The sequence below is a fragment of the Myotis yumanensis genome, unplaced genomic scaffold (genome assembly GCF_028538775.1).
Source record: "Myotis yumanensis isolate MYYU_CA2020_CCGP unplaced genomic scaffold, mMyoYum1.0.hap1 SCAF_10, whole genome shotgun sequence".
Lineage (NCBI taxonomy): Eukaryota > Metazoa > Chordata > Mammalia > Chiroptera > Vespertilionidae > Myotis > Myotis yumanensis.
The window spans coordinates 74,432,209-74,454,408 of NW_027223761.1; the positions used below are offsets into that span (position 1 = coordinate 74,432,209).

A 22,200-nucleotide genomic window follows, 5' to 3' on the forward strand; every position below is an offset into this window, starting at 1 on the left:
TTTCAAATTGCGCGCCAAGGCAGGAGAGAGAAGCCATGATCAGTGAGTTATTTTTTTTTAATTGTTCTTCTTAAGTTTTACTTGTTTGTTTACATTGTAAAAGGATAGGTCTTGGGAAAAATTTTTGAAAGTGGCTGGCTTTCGGGGAAGCCAAATTAGGTTCTGTGAATGTTTAGGTAAACTAGGTGAACAGAAATGAGCGAGAGGGAAAAAAGAGGCGGGAGGAGGAAGGGAAGGAGAGAATGGGCCTTAAAGGCTTAACTGAATTATCTGACAAAGGGTGCAGGATCCCCATGAGATGGGTACCAGCAGCTGCTGTCCCCAAGGGAAATAGGCTATCACTGTTTCCTTCTTTTATTATGCGGCGTTGAATAAACAGGAGGCATCTCAGACTTCAGGCTCTCAGTGAGCACACTGGGTAGCACTGAGGGGAGAGTGAGGGATGTGGGTAGCTCAGGATGACTGAACTGCATGGGGAGGGACATTTTATGGATTAAATCTAAAGGAGGCTATTCCCTGTTGCTGATTTGAGAGGAAAATGAGGCTGTTTAGTGACTTGAGAAATCCTTGTGCTTCAAACAGACAGAGTGCTGACAGAGATTATAATCCAATCAATTACCTGGGGCCTTATAGCCTGGTGGAAAGACCGAAAGTGGAAAGACCAATTAGAGCAAAGAGTGTATCAGGAGGAGATGGAGAAACTCGACGAAGAAATTGCCGAAGCATTCAAATATTATCAAAGATTATTTGAAATCTCCCACCTTGCAGAGAAGAGGGGGCTGTCCTCAGGTAAGGTTTAGAGCTTGGACAAAAGTCTACCCAGGCCCCCTGTCTTTGCACCCACATAGGATTTCTTCATTTGTCATGTTAGTTTGCCAACAACTTTTCCTCTGGTTTCAGGGCCCCATTTCTAAGTCAGTGGCACTATTGTATATCCCCTGTCTCCTTACTCTTTATTCTTATTCCTTTAGCCTCAGAGTCCTTCTAATAATTAAAACTCACTTCCCATCCTGAGTATATGGTAGCTCAGTTGTTGAAGTTTATGAGAACAGTCTGGTAACCTTTATACCACACTCTCTAGTCCCCCTGGCAGGGCACTTTACTTACTTAGTTAGTTAGTTAGTTAGTCAGCTAGTTACTTAAGTCTAGGAATCCCTAGTAACTTATATAGTTATCTGACATGAAGATTTAAAGTCTGTCATTGAATAGTTTTATAATTTATCTCCAAAAGTTTGCTTCCCAGGAGGAATAAAATATTTCAATAATGGTGAGGCACTCAGAGAATAAACTCAATCCTGACAGAAAAGCTAGGATTTTCAATGTGGACTCTGTCATTTAATTGCCCTCTTGCATTTTCTTTGAGTGATGCTGTCCACTAGCATGGAACTAGGCTGTAGACCATTGTGTAAGGCCCGACCTCTACCTCACATGCTCCTGAGGCCCTGATACAAGACAGACAGGCATCTGACCTGCCCCTTCTATCCACAGTCCCTAAGTCCCCCACGCAGCCGCGATGGGAGCTCTGGCGGACTCTCAACCCCTGGTCTCTTTTATGCTTCCCAAATGCAATCTGAGGGAAAAGTTGTTCTTTGAAAGCAAGATGTCTTTTTCTCCGGGACTAGGGGAAGCCTATGCCTGGCTTACTGACATAGCAAAGTTCATCTCTGGGTAACTGCCTGTGTTTTTTTTTTAATACCTTTTTTTTCCATTTAACACTCCCCCAAATTAAAGACAATCAATACTAACAATAGGGTTCAGAATAATTGTATAGAAGCCAACGTTTCTTCTTATTTGCCCAGTTTCTTCTTCTTCCTTTCAGTTCATAATCCTTGAGTTCTAGAGGCACTTGGACAAACCTCTCTAATAAAGCCAACACCTGGAGTCGCCTGGCTGCTTGCCAGCTGATGCCTCCTCAGTCAGGCTGTCATGCCTTTGTCTCTCTCTCATCTACTTGGCAATTGTTTTCCGGACCACAGAATATGGTAATTCGATGACTTATTTGAATGACTCTAATGGGAGAGATCTTTCTAAAAAAAAGTTATTGACATGTACACTCCTGCCACCACAAGGTTTACTCCAGGAAACGTTCTTGAACTTATTGATGGTTAAGTTAGTCCAGCAGTCTGGATGGGAAGAACAGGATGAGCTGCAGTCTGTCGCCTTGGGCTCAGCATTTTGAGGGACAGCCTATGGCTCTCCCTCATGCAGAGCAGGGAAGTGGACCATATTCCGTCTATGGAAATCTTGTCTTCAATTGTAACTATGGGATGAAAACTCAGTGTATTTCACAAGTGTTAGCTCATGCCAATTCTTAGAATTTCTGGATTAAACTTTTAAGGTGTGTGAAAGGGCCGGCGGGGCACGTGGCCCCGCAGGCATCCGGCAGGGAGGATGACGGGCAGCCATGGCCGAGGCAGCGCCTGACCAGATAGGCGCAGGCCCGCGGATGCCCAGAAGGACCCGGGCCGCCCTCCTCGGCCTCCGAGTCACTTTCGGGCCGAGCAGCGGGCGACCCAAGGGCCAGGCGGGGTGGTGGGCGGCCCGCCTCCCGGTGACGCCCACGGCGGCAGGCCTTGCATGGGAGCCGAGTGGCCGGCTTCCCATCCATTAAGGGACCTCCATTTTGTATGGAACCATGTGCTCAGCGAAGGCTCCTTCCCCCTCGGAAGGAGCCTCTGCTAGCCACACCCACCATTTCTCTGGACTAACCAATGGTAATCAAGGGAAGTGCACGCCATCGCTATGACCACATCCTGTGTAATGGGTCACCAGCTCGCACCTGGCCAATCAGAGGGGGGCACAGCCCCCTCTCCCACCCCTACTCCAACCCTCTATGAAACCCCTGGTTCGAGCAGACTGCTTTCTCTTTGCCACCTGCTGCTGCGTCAGTAAGGAAGGTAGAGGAGCTAAGCCCGGGCTTAAAATAAAAGACTCTTTGCTTTTGCATCGGATTGGATGGCTCCCTGGTGGCTTCTTGGGAATCTTGAAATCTGGGCATAACAGTGTGTATTGTTGTATTGAGATCCTTATAAAAACTTAAAAACCTTACATTTAATTCCTGTCCATGAAGTTGACAAGCATAATGAATCATGACCTCAGAGGATGCATTAATAGGCTTGAGTTGTTTTATACAACCAAATACTGTAGCAGGCTTCTCAGTGTTCTTTTATTTGTTTGACCTAAATTGAATTACGAATGCTACTATAGACTACATGTCCTCAGGCCCAAGTTCAACAGTGAAGGACTCTGCTTGCTGCAGAGTTTAAAATAAAATCCCAAACCTGTATACTAGTGATACAGAGTTTTGGACTGGAACCCAGGTCGTTTGTCCGCTGGAATTGAAGAATGAATCCATGGACAGAAAGTGGTATAGTAAAGGTGGATATTTATTGATGAACAAGTACAGACTCCCACATGAGTAGAGGGAAAGGGTCCCACAGAGTTCCTTTCCCTGTGGCTTATAATGGCTGCAGATCTTGGTGATTTGATATCCTCTGTGACAGGTCACTAGTCCCTTAGACTGGTTACTATAGTAACTCCTGGGCTCAAGGATGAACCTCACATGGGACATGAGAGGTTCTCCCCTCTCCTTCCCTATTGCTTTCCTATTCCCTTTGAGCTTTCTTCTTCTCCCTCTGAATGTAGGGCTTCCTTCTCTTTATTTTGTAAATATAGACCTTTTGGTGTTCCCAGTTCCCTCATTCTATGGAAATGTACCTGTTGCAGCTTTTCAGCTCCCCTATTCTATGGAAATAAACCTTCTGCTGTTCTGCAACCCTGTCCTTCCTCCATGGCTCCCTTAACTTCCAAAATTTCTAATATTTCCTAAACCTGTCCCCTTTCCCCCCTAAAATTCAGGTTTCACTAGAATTCATCAGTCATAATAAAAAACTGATGCACAAAAGGCTACATACATTATAGAGCACTCACAATTACACATAAGCTTTTGTTTCCTTTTTCTTTTCTCTTTTTAAATGTCTCTTTATTACTGAAAGCATTACATATGTCCTGTTGTTCCCCCTCCTCCCCCCAGGCCTTCACCACACTAGTGTCTGTGTCCATGGGTTATGCATATCTGTGTATCAGCTTTTGAAAGAAGCCCTTCTCTAGGTGGAAGGGACATTCCCCCCAGCAGGAAGGACACGCTTGTCTGATAGATGTCCAAGATTGTGGCCTGAGCTGTGTTCTCACTAACATTCACGCTGTTCCTTGTACAGGTTTATTATTTTCATCTGGAATGGGATAGGAATAATTGGACTTTTTTTTTTTTCAAAAAAAGAACATTTGCAACTAGAAATCACATATAAAAAATTGAAATTATAAAATTATTTTAGCAACCCCAGGAATCACCATAAGCATTAAACCAAGCTGATATAAACTACTGCATTGGCAGAGATAGTGATTGGCAGGCAGGAGGCAGGGGTAGATCCTATCATGATGTGTTCTGTGGTTCTCTGGGCTCTATCTGCACATGGAGTCCCCAGGGTGATCCTAGGACAACTATGGTCCACAAGCCTAGCAGGCCAGGAAGCTGGGTGAGATGAGCTGTTAGAACAAGTAAGGTCCTGGCCAGGCCTTTTGGACATATCATAGATATAATTCTGAGGTTCGCTAGTATAATATTGAGGGAATGGTGTGGGGGATAGAAAGAATACAAGGTATTTGATTGCTTATTTTATTTAACAAACTCATATATAGAGACATACGATGTACCAAGTATTGCTATTTTGTCAGAGAGATTAAGTACTCAAAATGTTACCCATCGAGGGATATGGTTTTCTCTCATCTAATACCAGTCCCTTTCTTTTTATGGCATTTGAAGGCGTTTCCTGAATGTGTCCTTAGGTAACAGATAAACTGAGCTTTTTCAAGTTTATCTAAACTCCTGTTTCTCGCATTTCTTTCAGCTCTATTCCCAAGCTGTTAGAAACTCTTTGGGCAGCAGGCTGTACTATAATATCTATTATATTGTAATGAGAGGAATTGTTTTCATGCTAATTCATACTATTAGATGTAACATAGAAATATAATTCCCAATTTTAACTGCAAACACTATAATTATATATAGACACACAATGGTCATTAAAAGATGATGTTTCTTAGCTTAGGAGTGTTCACCAAACTTGCAAATAACCTGGAAATAGGGGAGGTGTTTTTTTAAATATATTTATTTGATTTTTCACAGAGAGGATGGGAGAGGGATAGAGAGAGTTAGAAACATCAATGAAAAAGAAACATCAATCAGCTGCCTCCTGCACACTCCCTTACTGGGGATGTGCCCGAAACCAAGATACATGCCCTTAGCTGGAATCAAACCTGGGACCTTTCAGTCTGCTGGCCGACGCTCTATCCACTGAGCCAAACTGGTTAGGGAGAGGAGGTTTTTTTTTACTGAGAAACATCCCCTCTAATGAGAGAATATCCCAGGATCCGGGGAGTCTTTACATTGCCAGAATCTTCTGGAATGAAAAAGGAGAACATGCCTCTGTTTAATCTATAAAAATGTTCAGAAAGTTTGGTTTCCTTAGAATCTAACAATTTGTTGCTTCTTTAGACATTCAGTGTTTAGCATATGTTTTAGAAAGATGTTTATTAAAAAATATTATGAAAAAACTAATGGAAATAAATGAGTAAAATAGAAAAAAATATAAAAATATATAAACTAAAACATTTATACAGGATAATATTGCTTTTTTCTTTTAAATAGAAGAAAATCAGGGAGTGCCTTGATTGGTTCATATAACTAACCATCAAGGTTTCTTTCTGGACAAAAACCTTGTTAATTAGATCTTAGCAAACCTCTCTTCTATTATTTATGAATTCTTACTCCTTCCTCAGAAAAGAGGCGTGCTGGACTTTTTCTAGTCTCTTGCAAAATTTGTCAAGTGATGCCAAGCTGTGACAGCTATAGTTAAGTCTCTATAAGGACTGAGTCAGGATGAGTCAGAAACAAACTTCTTCAAAAGGAAGGAGTTATTCCCTCATATTTTAAAACATGGGTTGAAAATTTAGTGCCAGTTCATCAGAACTTTGGAGGCAAGGACATCCAGTGTATGTTAGAATATCCAAGCCAAAATATTGTCCCCCCTGGCCCTGGAATCTGTACTCTGGTGGCTAGTAGCATTTCTCCTTGACATAGCTGACTCTACAGCTTTTCAAGGAATTCTAGAAGCCTATCTCCTCTGGACAAGTTGAGAATTCAGGCTGAGATCCCTGAAGAAATAATGCCTGGATGTTACAGGATTGAGGATTCTTTTAGGTGCTTAGTGTGTGTCTGTGTCTGTATTGTGTATAAATTAGGAGCAGACTTGGGATATTCTACCATCCTATATAATAAAAGGCTAATATGCAAAATGTTCTTCAATTGGGAGTTCCACCAGGTGGCGGGTCAGGCCCGACAACTGCCCACGGCTCCTCCCCCCTGGCTGGCCTTTCTAATTGGCCTTGATCAGGGAAGACCCCACCTGTGCACATATTTGTGCACTGGGCCTCTAGTCCAATATGATAGCTGTTAGGTCGGAGAGATCCCAGGATCAGATACATGCAGACGTGTGTATGAGACAATGGACGCTCTCTGGCATTTCTAACAGATCAGCATGCCAGCACAGATACTGGCTTCTCCCTGAATCAACACGACCCCCACACAGATACTGACACCTTCCTGAATACCTCTGCTGACCCCCTGCAGCGGAAACTTCCTCAGCTGAATACCTCAGCCTATGTCCCCGCCCCTCACCCAACTGCAGTATAAAAAAGTGCCCCCCTCCCTGTTGGCTCGAATCCACGTGCCCTGACTTTGGGGTATGTGGGTCTCCCGGGGACGCAATAAACCTTTCCTTTCCTTTTCTTTTCTGATTCACTCGGCTCTTTATTTCTTATGCCGCCTCCTGAGCCATCTAACCTAACAATTGCTACCAGCCACATTGTGAGTATAAAGTGCTTGAATTGTGGCTAGTAACACATGTAAAATGATAATAGTTTGAATATATTATATTAAATGAAATATTATTAAAATTAATTGAATCTGTTTTTCCTTTTTTAATGTGAACATTAGAAAAAATTCAATTGCACATGTGACTTAATTATGTTTCTAATGAATAGCACTCTAATAAATATTTATTCAATATACTCTTGCTCAGTGGCAAGATTGTACACCTAGATGATGGAGTGCTCTACAGTAAAAAATAGCAAGACTCAAACTGTTTTAGCTAAATATAAAAAGGCCAAATTTGACCCAAGTCACCAAGGAAGGTATTTTCCTCTTAATAATCATAATCTAGTATCACATTTTTTGGGTGGATCTGCTACTGAGAATTTCCCCCTTCTTTCCCAGTCACAATATACTTCTCCATATTAGAGGTTATATTCAAGGAAAATTCCTACGTTTAAAAGTGTTTAACAAACTTCTCATGACTTACCTTTTCTGTCAGTATATCTTAGGTGATCATGGGTAACAGATGCATATATTAAAATTTACATCATGTGATATATCCTGCAGAAGTGACTGGGCCAGCTGAGTCAGCAGAAACTACAGATACCCTCAAGCTTTGTCCTCCTGAAGAGTTCCTGAAAGTGTGTAAAGAAAGAGCGGGAGAGGTACTGTGTTCTATCCATAAAATAGAGAAAGAGAGATAAACAATTGCTTTCACTAAATACCCAATTTCCTAAAGCACTAATTGCAGAGTGGTAGGGTGGCGACAGTGGTAATCTTTTTCATAGATGCTTTGAGCAAAGAGGAACTCATATAAACTCACACAAATTTCAATTTTCTTTCAACCCCATCCCATCTAATAAAAGAGTGATATGCAAATTGACCATCACTCCAAAGCATAAGATGGCAGCCCCCATGTGGACACAAGATGCCTGGCAGGGGAAGGCAGTTAGGGGAGACCAGACCAGGAGGGGAGGGCAGCTGGGGGTACCAGGCCTGTAGGGGAGGGTAGTTGGGGGGTACTAGGCCTGCAGGGGAAGGAAGTTGTGGAGGACCAGGCCAGCAAGGGAGGGCAGTTGGGGGGGACCAGGCTAGCAGGGGTAGGGCAGTTGGGGGAAATCAGGCCAGCAGGGGAAGGCAGTTGGGGGGGACCAAGCTTTCAGGGGAGGGCAGTTGGGGGGGACCAGGTCTGCAGGGGGAGGGCAGTTGGGAGGGACCAGGCCTGTAGAGGAGGGCAGTTTTGGGGGCCAGGCCAGCAGGGGAGGGCAGTTGGGGGCAACCAGGCCTGCATGGGAGGGCAGCAAGAGAGGACCAGGCCAGCAGGGGAGGGCAGTTGTCGGCAATTGGGCCAGCAGGGGAGCAGTTAGGTGTCGATCAGGCTGGCAGGGGAGTGGTTATGGTCTGTTCAGAATGGCAGGCAGAAGAGATTAAGAGCATTCAGGCAGGCAGGCAGGTGAGTGGTTGGGAGCCAACAGTCCTGAATTGTGAGAGGGATATCCAACTGCCCTTTTAGGCCCAATCCCACACCCGGCAGTCGGACATCCCTTGAGGGGTCCCAGATTGGAGAGGGTGCAAGCTGGGCTGAGGGACATACCCTCCCTGTCCCCTGTTCCCCACACGCACAAATTTTGTGCACTAGGCTTCTAGTGATACAATAAAGATCTCTTAATTTATTTGTTCTATCTATTTGAGGCTTATTACAATTAAGCTGTAGCTATAGATCAAAATTTTTAGTAATTATTTTCATACTACAGTGGGGCCTTGACTTATGAGTTTAATTCGTTCCATGACGGAGTTCATAACTCAAATTACTCGTATGTCAAATCACTGTGACGTTCACTGCGCCAACTAGCGGTGGGGTATCTGAAGCTGGCTCGTAACCCGAATTTTTTTGAGCTTGCAACTCAAAGCAAAAAATCGGCCAAGAGACGGCTAGTATCTCAAAAAAAAAAAACTCATTAGTAGGGACACTCGTAAGTCAAAGCCCCACTGTAGTTGAAAAGCCTAGACACAAAACATGACTTCAAATACAATTAAAGCATGAAACCAATTTTATCTTGATGTGTTAAAAATAATACTGAAATAATGATGTTACCAAAGGCAAAACATCTTTGATGTATTTATTTTTATCTGGAGACAATAGAAAATTCTCCTGGTTTTTATGAAATTTGATCTGAACCTTGAAAACTGAGAATGGTTTGTCAGGGTAGAGAAGAGAGAGTAGAAAGTTATGGTAGCAATTGTCCTAGTCTTTTAAGATTATTGAGTAAGCATCCAAAATATGTTCTATCAATGGTTCTCAACCACCCTAATGCTGTGACCCTTTAATACAGTTCCTCATGTTGTGGTGACCCCCAACCATAAACTTATTTTCGTTGCTACTTAATAACTGTAATTTTGCTACTGTTATGAATCATAATGTAAATATCTGATATGCAGGATGTATTTTCATTGTTTGCGATCCACAGGTTGGGAACCGTTGTTTCTAGGTCCACTTCTGGGCTCTTGGAAAATAAATTACATTCTTTTATTTTTCAGTCTATTTTTATTTTTATATAATCTGAAAGTTCTAAATCACTTTCAATTCTCACTTATTTATTTGTCAGTTCAATCCATTACAAAGAAAATGACAGGGTCTCTGGTACAGAAGAGGAAAGAGAGCAGATCCATGATCCTGTAACAAAGCAACAGAGATTAGTATATGAAGGTTTAAAAGAGATTTAGGTAAGTCAAACTCACTGCATATCCATTTCCTGCAGATCTATCCAATAAAGGAGAGGAAAGACCACACTCGCCTGGCTCTCATCATATGCAATAGAGAGTTTGACCATCTTCAGCCCAGGCAGGGGGCTGAACATGACATTACAGGGATGAGAGAGTTGCTTAGGGACCTCGGCTACAGTGTGATTGTGGAAGAGAATCTCACAGCCAAGGTAAGGGTGCCTCACCCATCCCACACACCCTGCTACTAACAAACTAACTTTATAATGATAGCCAAATGCTTTAACCACCTTAGGCCACATATCTCTCTGTGTGCACCTGCATGTGAGTAGGTGTGTTTATAAAATGAAATTATTAGATAGGTGACATCTATGTCTCTTTGGGCTCCAAATATCCTCAATTCCATAAAACTAGACAGAAAGTGACAGCATGTATACCCACATAATTCTCGGTTCCAAAGTGAGGTGAATTGCTGGGGTCCAACCCCAGCAGGTCCAGGGGTCCCCAAAGGTGTGGACGGATTCGGCGAAGAAGGAATGACACGGAGGCAGCATTCAGTTGATCAGCAGCCTAGCCAGGATCTCTAGCCACGATCTCTGGCCAAGTTCTGGTTAGGATCTCCAGCCAAGTTCTGGCTAGGATCTCCAGCCAAGTTCTGGTGCCATGTTCTCTCTCTAGGTTCTCCAGCCAGGTTCTCCAGGTTCTTTAGCTGGGTTCTCCAGCCAGGTTCTATCCAGGTTCTTTTGCCATGTTCTGTCTAGGTTCTCCAGCGAAGTTCTGTAGCCAGGTTCTGTCCAGGATCTTTTGCCATGTTCTCTTGCTAGGTTCTGTCTCTAGGTTCTTCAGCCAGGTTCTCTCGCTAGGTTCTGTTTCTAGGTTCTGTCCCTAGGTTCTGTCTAGGATCTCTAGCCAAGTCCTGTCTCTAGATTCTGTCTCTATGTTCTGTGTCTAGGTTCTGAGTCTAGGTTCTGTCTAGGATCTCCAGCCAAGTCCTGTCTCTAGGTTCTGTCTTCTGCTGTCTTGTTACATCTGTATTTATAGCAGTTGATTTTAATCCTATCAATTTATATTCCAAAAGTTAGGGCGTTTCTTATCTCCATTCCAGGGAGTAAAGATTATGTAGCTCAAGCATGATTGTTTGTAGTTAAAGTGATTAACTACCCGCCTGGCACTTAGTTAAGGGGTTTTATCCCCTCCCTAACTTCAGGGGAAAATCCCTACCTGGGAAAACAACCTTTCTCGGAGAGGTGACCTTGGTTAAAACACATAGCGCCAAGAAGGTGAGCAAACATATTAAGAACAGTATGCCATATACGCCAGGTTCCTTGAAACATATGCTGTGCAAATGTTTCTTCTCTGCAGCGACTGTGTCAAGCAGCAAGGATGGACCGGCTCCCGGCAAATTCCCCCTTTTTTATTTTTTAAATGATAGTGCATGTAAATCAGCGGCCACCTCTCGGATTGGGTTGTTTGAGACTCAGAAGAAGACTGACAAGCAATGATAACGAGCATAGCTATAAACATAGTGGATGGAGTGCACAAGGAGTCTTGTTTCTGTAGAAGGTTGCTAGTTTCCTCTGTCAAGGGATTTCAGCTGTCCTCAAGTCGGTGGTTTGGTTGTCCTTGTTGATCTGGCTAGCAGGCGGCGTCATTGGCGACGGGCTTCCCGGAGTGTCAGTGTGTTGAAGGGCTGGATCATGAGTCCACCAGGGCCATGCTTGATGGTGGTGTCGGTGTCTGGGGAGGAGTCAGCTGTGCCCTCTGGGTGATATGGATGATACCGGGGAGAAGGAGGATGAGGAAGAGACAGAGGGCGGTGAGACATAAGGTCAGATTAGACAGTATGGAATCCACACAGGTGAGTCCGCATCCTGTGGAAATATACAAGCATCTCCTCTCCCCCAGGTTAAAAGTACATCAGGTGCCTTTCAGGCTCCAGTAAGTAAGTGTTTCCATTTGACGAAATAAGTGAGTTTCTGCTAAATGAAAGTTTCTTTTGCTGATTTACTCAGAGTCCTCGGACTGAGCTGAGAGAGTAGCTTCCACTTCTTGATTTTCTACCATCTGTTGGACCTCAGTTGTTAACTTCTTCAGCTGACCCCATGTTGGCACCTCAGTCCTTTCCATAGCCTTTCTTTTCTTCTTTTTTCTGTTTTTCTGTCATCGGGGCAACTCTAAGTCTTTGGAACGATGGGACAAGGAGCTTCTCTGGGTCCATTGTGGTGATGCATGTAATGCATTTACTCAATCCAAGGCAGGCATTTAAAAAGAAAAACCCCAAATGCTCTCTTGTATCCATTTTAAGAGTAGGATTGGCGCTTTCCGCTATTACCTGAGTCCTGATCTATCACCCCAGGGAGAGCTTGCCAATCCTGCACTTTCCCGGGGTGGAAAGGCTGCAGTGGGGTTAAGGATAAGGCTCCTTGGGCCTACCTTCTCCCATGCCTTTACATTTACCTTTCCGGCACCTTTCCTTCCTCAGAAAAGCATGGATACACTTCTTGTTTAAAATATTCCATCTGACTGGGAGTAACCTTAACTCCTCTGCTAGCAAGTATATGTGTTAAAAGATCAATACAGAGTCTTCTTTCTTGGACTCAGTATGGCACATCTTCTCAATCTAAGTTCTGTATTATCCACCTTCTTACCCTAATAATCCTCTATAGGGGGGTCTGTAGCATCCTGGTGGAGTCCTATCCATCCCGAGTGTGGGGGTTCTCAATGGGGGGGGGGCTTACCTAGGGGAATCCTGTTCCAGGGGTTCCCAAAGGTGTGGACGGAGTCAGCAAAGACTATCCACCCTCTTTCTATGGTGGAGTCCTATCCGTCCCGAGTGCGGGGCGGGGGGCTTACCTAGGGGTCCCTGTTCAGGTGCCAGATGTTGGGGTCCAGCCCCAGCAGGTCCAGGGATGGACAGAGTCGGCGAAGAAGGAATGACACGGAGACAGCCTTCAGTTGTTCAGCAGCCTAGTCAGGACCTCTAGCCAGGATCTCCAGCCAGGTTCTGTCCAGGTTCTCTTGCCATGTTGTCTCGCTAGGTTCTCCAGCCAGGTTCCTCAGGTTCTCCAGCCAGGTTCTGTTGCCAGATTCTGTAGCCAGGTTCTATCCAGGTTCTCTTGCCATGTTCTGTCCCTAGGTTCTGTGTTTCTAGGTTCTGTGTCTGTTGTCTTGTTACATCTGTATTTATACCAGTTGATCCCAATCCTATCAATCTCTATTCCAAAGGTTAGGGGGTTTCTTATCTCCATTCCAGGGAGTAAAGATTATGTAGCTTAAGTGTGATTGTTTGTAGTTAAAGTGATTAACTACCCGCCTGGCACTTAGTTAAGGGGTTTCACTCCCTCCCTAACTTCAGGGGAAAATCCCCACCTGGGGAAACAACCTTTCTCAGAGAGGTGACCTTGGTTAAAACACCTAGTGCTAAGGGGAGCAAACACATTAAGAACAGTAAGCCATATACGCCAAGTCCCTTGAAACATATGCTGTGCAGATGTTTCTTCCCTGCAGTGACTGTGTCAAGCAGCAAGGATGGACTGGCTCCCAGCAGTGAATGGGATTAAGACCCAACATTCCCAGAAAATTCAAAGTAATGAATGTTTAAAACGCATGTAGTCACCATATAAATACTGAGTCCTGACTTGGTCGCAGGGCCTATTTTCGGCACTGAGGGTAGGTCTGTGAATGAGACACGACGATACAAGTTCGAATTGATTTAGGTTACTGGTGGGGGGTAATCATATGAAAAGAAAAACAGAAAATTTCAGATATTTGATGTATCTCCTGTCTCTCTATAAGAGTGAAAATAAAGTTAAAAGTAAGTGGGAAAAAAAAAGAGAACATAAGAGGGAATTGGGGAGTGGGGAGTAATTGCTTTGATGGAACAGTCAGGAAAAGTCTTTACAGGAGACAGTATAGGACCTGACAGATGACGACCAGTAACAAGGCAGGTCTGGGAACATGTGAATGCAATCCATTCCAAGAGGGATGACTACAATGACGAGTCTGAACTACATATGAACCTGGCACATGAAATACACAAAAAGACCAGTGTAAGGAGAGCCTAGGAAGGAGGACAGGAGGGAGAACACATATGTCAGAAGTGTGATTTTATTCTACGCACAGTGGGAAGGGTGGTTGAAGGGAAGTGGTAGGATATATTTATGACACAGGGCTCCTATTAGGTAATCAGATAAAAGACAGAGATAGAAAGAAAAATATGTAAGTGAAAATAAAAAAAATACATCCAGAGGACAGCTCATATAATGTTAGCAGGAGCAGGTCCTTGAACCCCCAGCTCCATGGTCAGAAGAAAAAGAAACCTATCACTGAGCCACCACTATCTGAGGGCACAGTGACTGGAACATTACAGGTGTTTCTTATACTGCTCACCATAAACAGGGGGTCAGATTGGTGTTAGTGCTTGTCCTGTAGAGTAAGACTCCGTGGCCTTTTTCAGGAGATGGAGTCAGTACTGGTGGCATTTGCTGCCTGCCCAGAGCACAGGACCTCAGATAGTACATTCCTGGTGTTCATGTCCCATGGCCTCCTGGATAGACTCTGTGGGACTCAGCACAGCGATGAAAACCCAGACGTACTACCTTATGACACCATCTTTCGGATATTCAACAATCGCAACTGCCCCAGTCTCAAGGACAAACCGAAGGTCATCATTGTCCAGGCCTGCAGAGGTGGTGAGTTCTGTTATGGAAACTCCAAAGGGCATGAGGTGTTTGCAGTGGATTGTGATGTGTGTTTTGCTTTTAGCGGAAACAATCCTAGACCCCATTTAGTGCAAATACTTTATTGAATTCTTGGGAAATGCCAAGGGGAGTTGGTATCATAAGAGATTGTCTTTTCAGCTAAGAAATATCTATTTGATTTAATCCAAGGTAAATTGTGAAGCAGATCTTCAGATTAACTAAATAAAAGTTGGACACAAATATCTAAATCTTGGAATAAGATTATTTTAATTACAGCTTCACTTGGACATGTCTTACAGGCATTTTGGCATTCTTTGCCTTGAGAAGAATTTCATTGCAAATTTGGGGCAGTTCAATAGTAGCAGCACCCTTTTCCCCTCATGCATTATTTAAAGGGAATTGAGTAGGTTGATGTGGGCACTTCGAATTGCAATCAATATTTCCTTCGCTTTTTTCTGACTTCCAATTGCCTCTTAGTGTTTTGGAGCAGTGTTTGGAAGAAAAAGCAGAAATAGCCTAGCTGAAAAATGGTAACTAGGCTCTGAAATTATGCAGATAAGGTTTTAAGCCTTTTGCTCTTCTTAGGAAGGAGGTTCTTCCACTTTACTGATGCTATCACTACTTGCTGGTAAGATGCTGCCACTATTAATTGGCACATAAAGATACTAGAGAGAGGCCAAGGTATTTGTGTGGGGACAAGGGTTTGGCGTGTGTATGTATGCATGTGTGTGTGTGTGTGTGTGTGTGTGTGTAAGAAATGGCTGAGAAACATTTAAAAAGAATGAGGTAGATAATAGTGACAGTCATACTGATAGAGGCACACAGTTTGCACAGAGTTAATGTCTTCACAGAAAATCGCGGGGAATTGTGGGTCAGTGACCCTCCAGCAGCCGTGACAGACAGCTCTTCACAGTCACCTGGGAACCTGGAGGACGGTGCCGTTTACAAAGCTCACGTGGAGAAGGACTTCATTGCTTTCTTCTCCTCAACCCCACGTAGGTCTTTCAGTTACAGACAAGGGTTGTACGCCTAAGGCCACCTAAGAATGATTCTAGAATATTGAGGTAGGCTCCCTGCAGCAGTGACATAAGACACATTTTGCGGGCTGTCAAAACAATTTACATTTATCTGACCTATTCTATGGAAACAGAGATTCTATATTTTTTACTTTTTAAAACTGTACTTTTATTCTAAGTGCAGCACTTTACGGTCAAAGGTATACCACATACTAAAACAACCTAATACAAGGAACTCCATTCCCCATACACCATTTAAAAAACAAATTTAATTCCATTTTCTATCAAATCTGTTTAACATTTTGGATAGAGTTTTAGTGGATCCAGACACTGGCTGCCATCCTTAAATTATCAGCTCCAACTCCTTTTCTCCATGGTTCTCATTTGATGTTTTTAGAGGGAGCCATTGTATGGCTCAGCAGGACGATGAGGTCCTTAAAAGAGGTAGAAAATTATACCCTGGGCTTAGCAGGCCTAATAATAGGGATCAGTGTTTAGTTCTTGACCTCTAGGTAGTCATCTTAAGAAGCTCTAACATTTGAATGTTTCTACTTTGCAAATTTTTGTTTTAAGTCTTTTCTATTTGTTACCACTTCATGGACTTATTTTTTTTCCTCACCCAAGGAGTGAACATATTTTTTCCATTAATTTAAGAGACAGTGGAAAGGAGGGGGAGGGGAGGGAAAGGAAAGGGAGAGAGAGAGAAACATCCATGTGACAGAGACACATCAATTGGTTGCCTCCCACATGCCCCCTGACTAGGGGGCAGGGATCTGACCTGCAACCCAGGTATGTGCCCGTGACCAGGCATGGAACCCGAGACCCTCCATTGTGGAGACCATGCTCTAACTGAGCAACACCAGTCAAGGCTCATGGAGGTTTGATTGACATACAAAATGCTATATATGCTTAATGTATGCAACATAGTGAGTGGGATATAATATACATCAGTGAAACCATGACCACAATTTCCTTTGGATTTGTTCACCCACTTCGCTTATAATATTGTGAAAGACAGAATGCTATACACTCTGTAAACCTCCTGGAAGCCAGGGAGCCATTTTTGTTGCTTAATGTATAAGCGTGGGGGAATTCTTTAATCATCTGAAGTTCTATTCTTTCCTCTATAAAATGGGGTAATTTCAGTAATCTCTCAAGCCTCTTTTCAAAACCAAGAGAATGAACATGAAGCACATAGTAAGAGTCAGATCCAAGAGTATAATAAAATCATTATGAAATTCTGGTGAGTTATCCCTTTAGTTATATCTCTGCCATTTTTTTTACTTTTTTTCTCCTCTTTTTGGAAAATTAGTTAATGTAGAGATATAAGTGTTTCCCCTAAACATGTCAAGTTATTTCCAAAGCTATGCTTAAAAAACACAAAAGCTACATAAAAAATAAAATTAAATTAAGAACCTTTGAGAAAAAAAAAAAACATTCAAGGGCGCAGCCCTAAACTGACCACTCCTTAACTTCACAGATAACGTGTCCTGGAGAGACCCTAGTAAAGGTTCTCTCTTCATCACAAAACTAATCAGATGCTTCAAGAAGTATTCTTGGCGCTGTCACCTGGAGGAAGTATTTCGGAAGGTAAGCTTTTTCTTCTTCCTTTTCCAATCCTGTGTGTGTGTGTGTGTGTGTGTGCGCGCGCGCGCGCGCGCGTGTGCGCGCGCGCACGCATGTATTGGAAGACTTTACTATTATTCTTATTTCAAATGACAATGACAGGCTTTGTCAGGCAAACAAATGTAGAGCAGTGCCTGGTTTCCATTATCCAGGGGTTGACATCTGATTTAGGAACAGTAGATGTCAACGCAAAATTGCACAAGATCAAAATAGAACAAAATAATATAACCTGTAAGCTTATTTGTTATGGGCTATACATTATTTTAAGTCAAAGATTGGAAAGTATTTTGAGTTGATTTGTATGGCTTACTTTATTGAATAAATATATATTGGGTGTTATCATACTTTGTAATTATTGCTATCCTGTGACACAGGTGTAAGTGAGGTGTTGTGTCATAAGGCCACTCAGGACCTTTTTGTGAGAGAGATGGATACGAAACAAGTAGACCAGCAAACACATGTCACTGCAGATTGTGATAGGTCCATTACACAAAGGATCAAGGGCACGTGAAAGAAAAAAAGGGAGAAATATTCTTTAAATGGAGTGGTCCAGAAAGGAAGACTAAATTCCTTTCCCACCTCAGGAAATTCCTCATTCCCCCCTCCCTCCTAATTTGTTTTCCTCCAGGTTCTGACCATCACTCATTCGGCATATATTCTGTTTGTTTTTACCTGTACTTACTCACTTGAATGCAAGCTTCATGAAGGTAGAAATGTGCTCAACACCTCAACATGCTGGCACATGGGAATTAATATTCATTCAATAAATCAATACATGGATATCAATACCTTTCTCCCTTTAGGGTATTAAGAATATGGGGAATTTTTATTTATTTTTATTTTTTAAAATATACTTTTATTGATTTCGAAGAAGAAGGGTGAGGGGAGAGAGAGATAGAAACATCAATGATGAGAGAGAATCATTGATTGGATGCTTCCTGCATGCCCTCCACTGGGGATCAGCCTTGACCGAAATTAAACCCAGGATCCTTTAGTTCACAGACCAACGCTCTATCCACTGAGCCAAACCAGCTAGGGCTATATGGTTGTTTTTAAATTAAAAACTGTAGAGAACAGTAGCACTCTGTGGACAAAGAGGAACACAGATATAGCAAGCAGGAGAAGATTACATTGTAACTTGCACTAGGGTTGCTGTAAATGGGAACTTTGGAAATTAAGTCCTGTTGGATGAATAGGAATTAGACATTGTACTTTCAAGGGCATTGCTAGGAGAAGTCTAGAAACAGTGTGATCAGTGGGTAGAGGTCCTCATCCCCACCACTTGCTGGTGGGAGTGGATGTGTTGCAATATCCTGAGAAGTTTATGAGGCTCACATGGGAAGGTGATATATTATAGAAAGCTTCATTATACCCCCAAGTTCCCAAGGTCCCATTTCCGTTTTTCCTGCCAATAAGAAGTACCATTTTGTTTTCAGCAGATCTGAAATCAAAGCCAGTGTGCAGAGTTTCTGTTCCATGTCTCCACAGTCAAATGGAGCATCAAGCTGGCTGATTTGTGTTTCCAGTTATAGTCCATTGCGTGTGAGGTCCACGTGGCTGTGGGCCATGCAGCTATGGAGACAACAGGGGAAGGAACAAAGCCAGAGGAGCATGAGAGCAAAGAGAGCCACACAAGAGAGGGAGCTTCTTATCTGCTGGTTTATGCATTGCCAAATTGGTGCAGGCTTGCAATGGCCCTGCCTAGTCTAGCCAAATCCATCGTTCCCCAGGCTTGACTGACAGGCGCGCTTTCCCTTGTAACCCCAACTCCTTGTGCATGCACTCATCTCCCATAGTTGGATCCCTTCCCCTGTGGTCTGCAGGGAATGGGCTGTTGAAATTTCAACTTCCTGGTGAAGTTGCACAAATAACATGCCTGAAATGTCTTGCTTTTAACGTTGCTCCTTTTCTATCATTAATAACTAATTGCAATGGTATCAATAGAATCTCATTTATCAGTCCATGACAAAATCTTCAGAGGTCAGCTTGTTGGTCAGGATGTGAAAGTTGTGTTCAGGTTTTAAAACAATAATTGAGTTTGTGCCTTATTGAATTCAGGATTAACTTGTTGGTTGCAGGTAGAGCGTTTTTGAGAGCCAGTTCTCATGAATTGTCTCTAGGAGATCAGTTAAGATTCATAGATCTGAAATGCAAAATACAAAAGTGAACTTTGAAAGCCCTTGGGTTAGGCTTGAAGTGTTTATTTTGTGATAAAGTGTACATTCTGACATGTGGTGTTACTTCTAAAGAGTAGGGTAACAGTGACAGGGAGTTAGAATATCCATTGTCTTGGTCCCTTCATTCCCAGAATATTTTGGCTCATGGTGTAAAATGTTTTCTGAGAGTGGATAAGAGTTAAGTTTCATCTAGAACCTCTTTTTTTTTAAGGTACAACTATCATTCGAAAAGCCAGATGTTAGTGCCCAGATGCCAACCATTGAACGACTATCCATGTCAAGATATTTCTACCTCTTTCCTGGCAATTGAAAATAGTAAGTATCAAAGCTGTTGGCAGGTATAACAAATGGGAAAGTGATACTGATGGTGAGGTTCAATGGCTAATGACAGCCAATTGCTTGGTAGTCAAATTAATGTTGCTTATTGATGTAGTTTAGTGACTAGATGTTATTTTTTCCTTTTCTTATATGAATCTGGATCCTCCTCATCTTGATAATCAATTAATCAGTCAGCCAATCAAGGAGATAAGCCAAACTGAGACAGGAAGTAATAAACAATCAAGGACACAGGGTAGTAATTAATAAAACATAAGTGTACTAGTGCTTTCATTATTACTTGATATTGTTCTCACTACACACACACACAAACACACACACACACACACACACACACAGTTACCAAACATTGCCTCAGGTCCTGAAAAGCAAAATAACAAACAACAACAATAAAAACAAAAATAAAAACAGAAAACAGAGGAGATGACTGTGAAGGAAGCAGGATATTGGTCCTTTAAGTGCAGATATCACATTACTGACCTTGAGCTCCTGTTACCAAGACAGCATAATATATACCCTGGACTGTAATTCTTGTGTTGATGCAGATTCTGGCTCTCTGACTGTTCTCTCAATGTACATTGCAAAGTCTGCTCTCTGATCCTTAATTCCTGCTCTGAAACCCTGTCAAGCATCCATGTTTATATACATTTATTGTTTTTGGTAAATATATTTTAGAATGGGCCTAATGAATTTAGACCCAGCTATTAATTTACTCACTTGTAACAGCTTAGTATCACACTGTATTGTAAGTATTGGTAATCTCTCTTTCAACAGCATAATTAAAATTATATTTTATAGTAAAGTTTATCTCACTACTTTAATTCTTCACCCACCGTCTTGTACTCCTGGTTTGTGGTTCCTTGGTGGAATAATTGCATAGATAGTTCATCAGAATAGCTTTCATTGACTAGTTAGTATAAGAGAACCAAATTAGGGGTTGTGCTGTTTGACTAATATTTATCAAGCACTTACTATTTTCCATGTTCTGTTCTAGAATGTTGGAATATACCACTATACAAAATAAATGGAAAGCTTTTGCTTCGGAAAGCTCATACTCTAGTTAGTGGAGACAGACTATACATACACAAACAAGTACATATATGTCAGATAGTGATAAGAGCTAAGAAGAAAAATAAAGGAGGTTAAGAAAATGAAAGAGATGGGTGTTTTACTATAATGGATCGATTATTCCAGAAAGTCTCCTTTGAAGTGATAAAATAAGAACAGAGAGTGGGCAGAATCGGGTAGTGAACCTTGTGATACTTGTAAGAACATGTGTTCTAGCATCACTGGGACCAGCAAGCACAAATGTCCTGAGGCAGAAATGTGCTTAACATCTTTAAAGAACTGCCAAAAGGTAGTGGGCTGGGGGAAATGGCAGAGACAAATTCAGAAAATGGTGAAGAGTCTGGTCACATGGGCTTTGGTGATCACATGGTAAATGCTCTAAAATTTTAATCCTCAACGAGATAGGAAACCCTTTGAGTGCTTGCGAACAGAAAAATGAGAACTAATTTGATTTTACAAAGATCACCCTGTGTGCTTTTGGTGAATATACTATAAGGGCCACAGAAGTCAAAGGAAGTGGCAAAAGCACATGGAAGAGGATGAAAGAGGAAAGATGGTAAAATACGGATTGAAGGCTTCTGGGAATTACTGTCCTTGCCTTCTGTATTTTGTGTTTGTTTGTGTGTTTCTTTTTCTTCTTCAGGGAATTACAGGCAGTCCTTCCCTTCTTTACCAACTTCTAGAAGCACCTTTACCAGTATGGCACACCTATTTAACCATCTGTATTTAAATAAAAATCAAAACACATAAACTATGTCGTTGGGTCCTTTACTAGAGACTAGAATTTCAGTTAAAATGGTGGGTGAATGGAAATGAAGTGGAGTAAGCTAACTGGGTTTTCTAGCTTAGGACTCATAGAATACCCGCATTTCACTGAGTGAAAACAGCTGGCCTTGACTTTCCCTCTGTAGTGAGGTGTAAGGGGATGGTGCCTAAGACAAGAACTGTAAATTGGTCAGCTTCTCAGTTGTGTATTCATCAAACCCACAGTCTAGGAAGAGGTATGCTTCAGAGAAGTTTTCTAATTTAATATTTAACCAACGTCATAGATTCAGATAATATTTTTCAACAGTAAACTATTATTTTAGGAAATTATTCCCATGTACCTTTCTATCACTTAATTCACTTTCTTGTTGTTTTCTTTCCAGATGATTGCATATTTCCAAACTCAGGAAAATTTTATTCTCTAAGAAGCTCTTGGATATTGTCTACAATAATTTGGCATTTGGTTCAAGATGGGACGACCTTACTTCATTTGTATACAAACACAAATATCTTCAGATAAAAAACAGAAAGAGAAAGGGGAGTGTCAGCAATAGGAGAGACAATATTCAAATTTCTGGAAAGTTGAATATTTGTAGAGAAATTTTGGCACCATGACTATCAGAGCTACTAAGTGAGGATATGTACTACTTCTGTTATATACACATAGAATGTTAATGAAATATTTGAATACATACTTGAACTGACTTAAAATAAGATGTTCTCGGTTTCAAATATAATCATAACTGTCTATATTTATTAAAACAATTATTAATAACAATATTTAATATTAAAATAATGTGAACTCTATATTCTTATTATTTTAATAAATGTGATTACTGTAAAGAATTTTATATATAAGA

General features: G+C 42.0%; 1 protein-coding gene across 1 annotated transcript; it reads left to right on the forward strand.

The window, feature by feature from the left end:
* LOC139018298 (caspase-13-like) lies at positions 1-21,971 on the forward strand. Its single transcript, XM_070426937.1, has 9 exons — positions 1-42; positions 583-789; positions 7,499-7,596; positions 9,691-9,864; positions 14,109-14,343; positions 15,204-15,347; positions 16,849-16,958; positions 19,383-19,486; positions 21,724-21,971. Exons 1-8 carry the CDS (start codon positions 36-38, stop codon positions 19,479-19,481), a joined length of 1,074 nt encoding a protein of 357 aa, XP_070283038.1. The 5' UTR covers positions 1-35; the 3' UTR covers positions 19,482-19,486; positions 21,724-21,971.
* Positions 21,972-22,200: the final 229 nt, after the last annotated feature.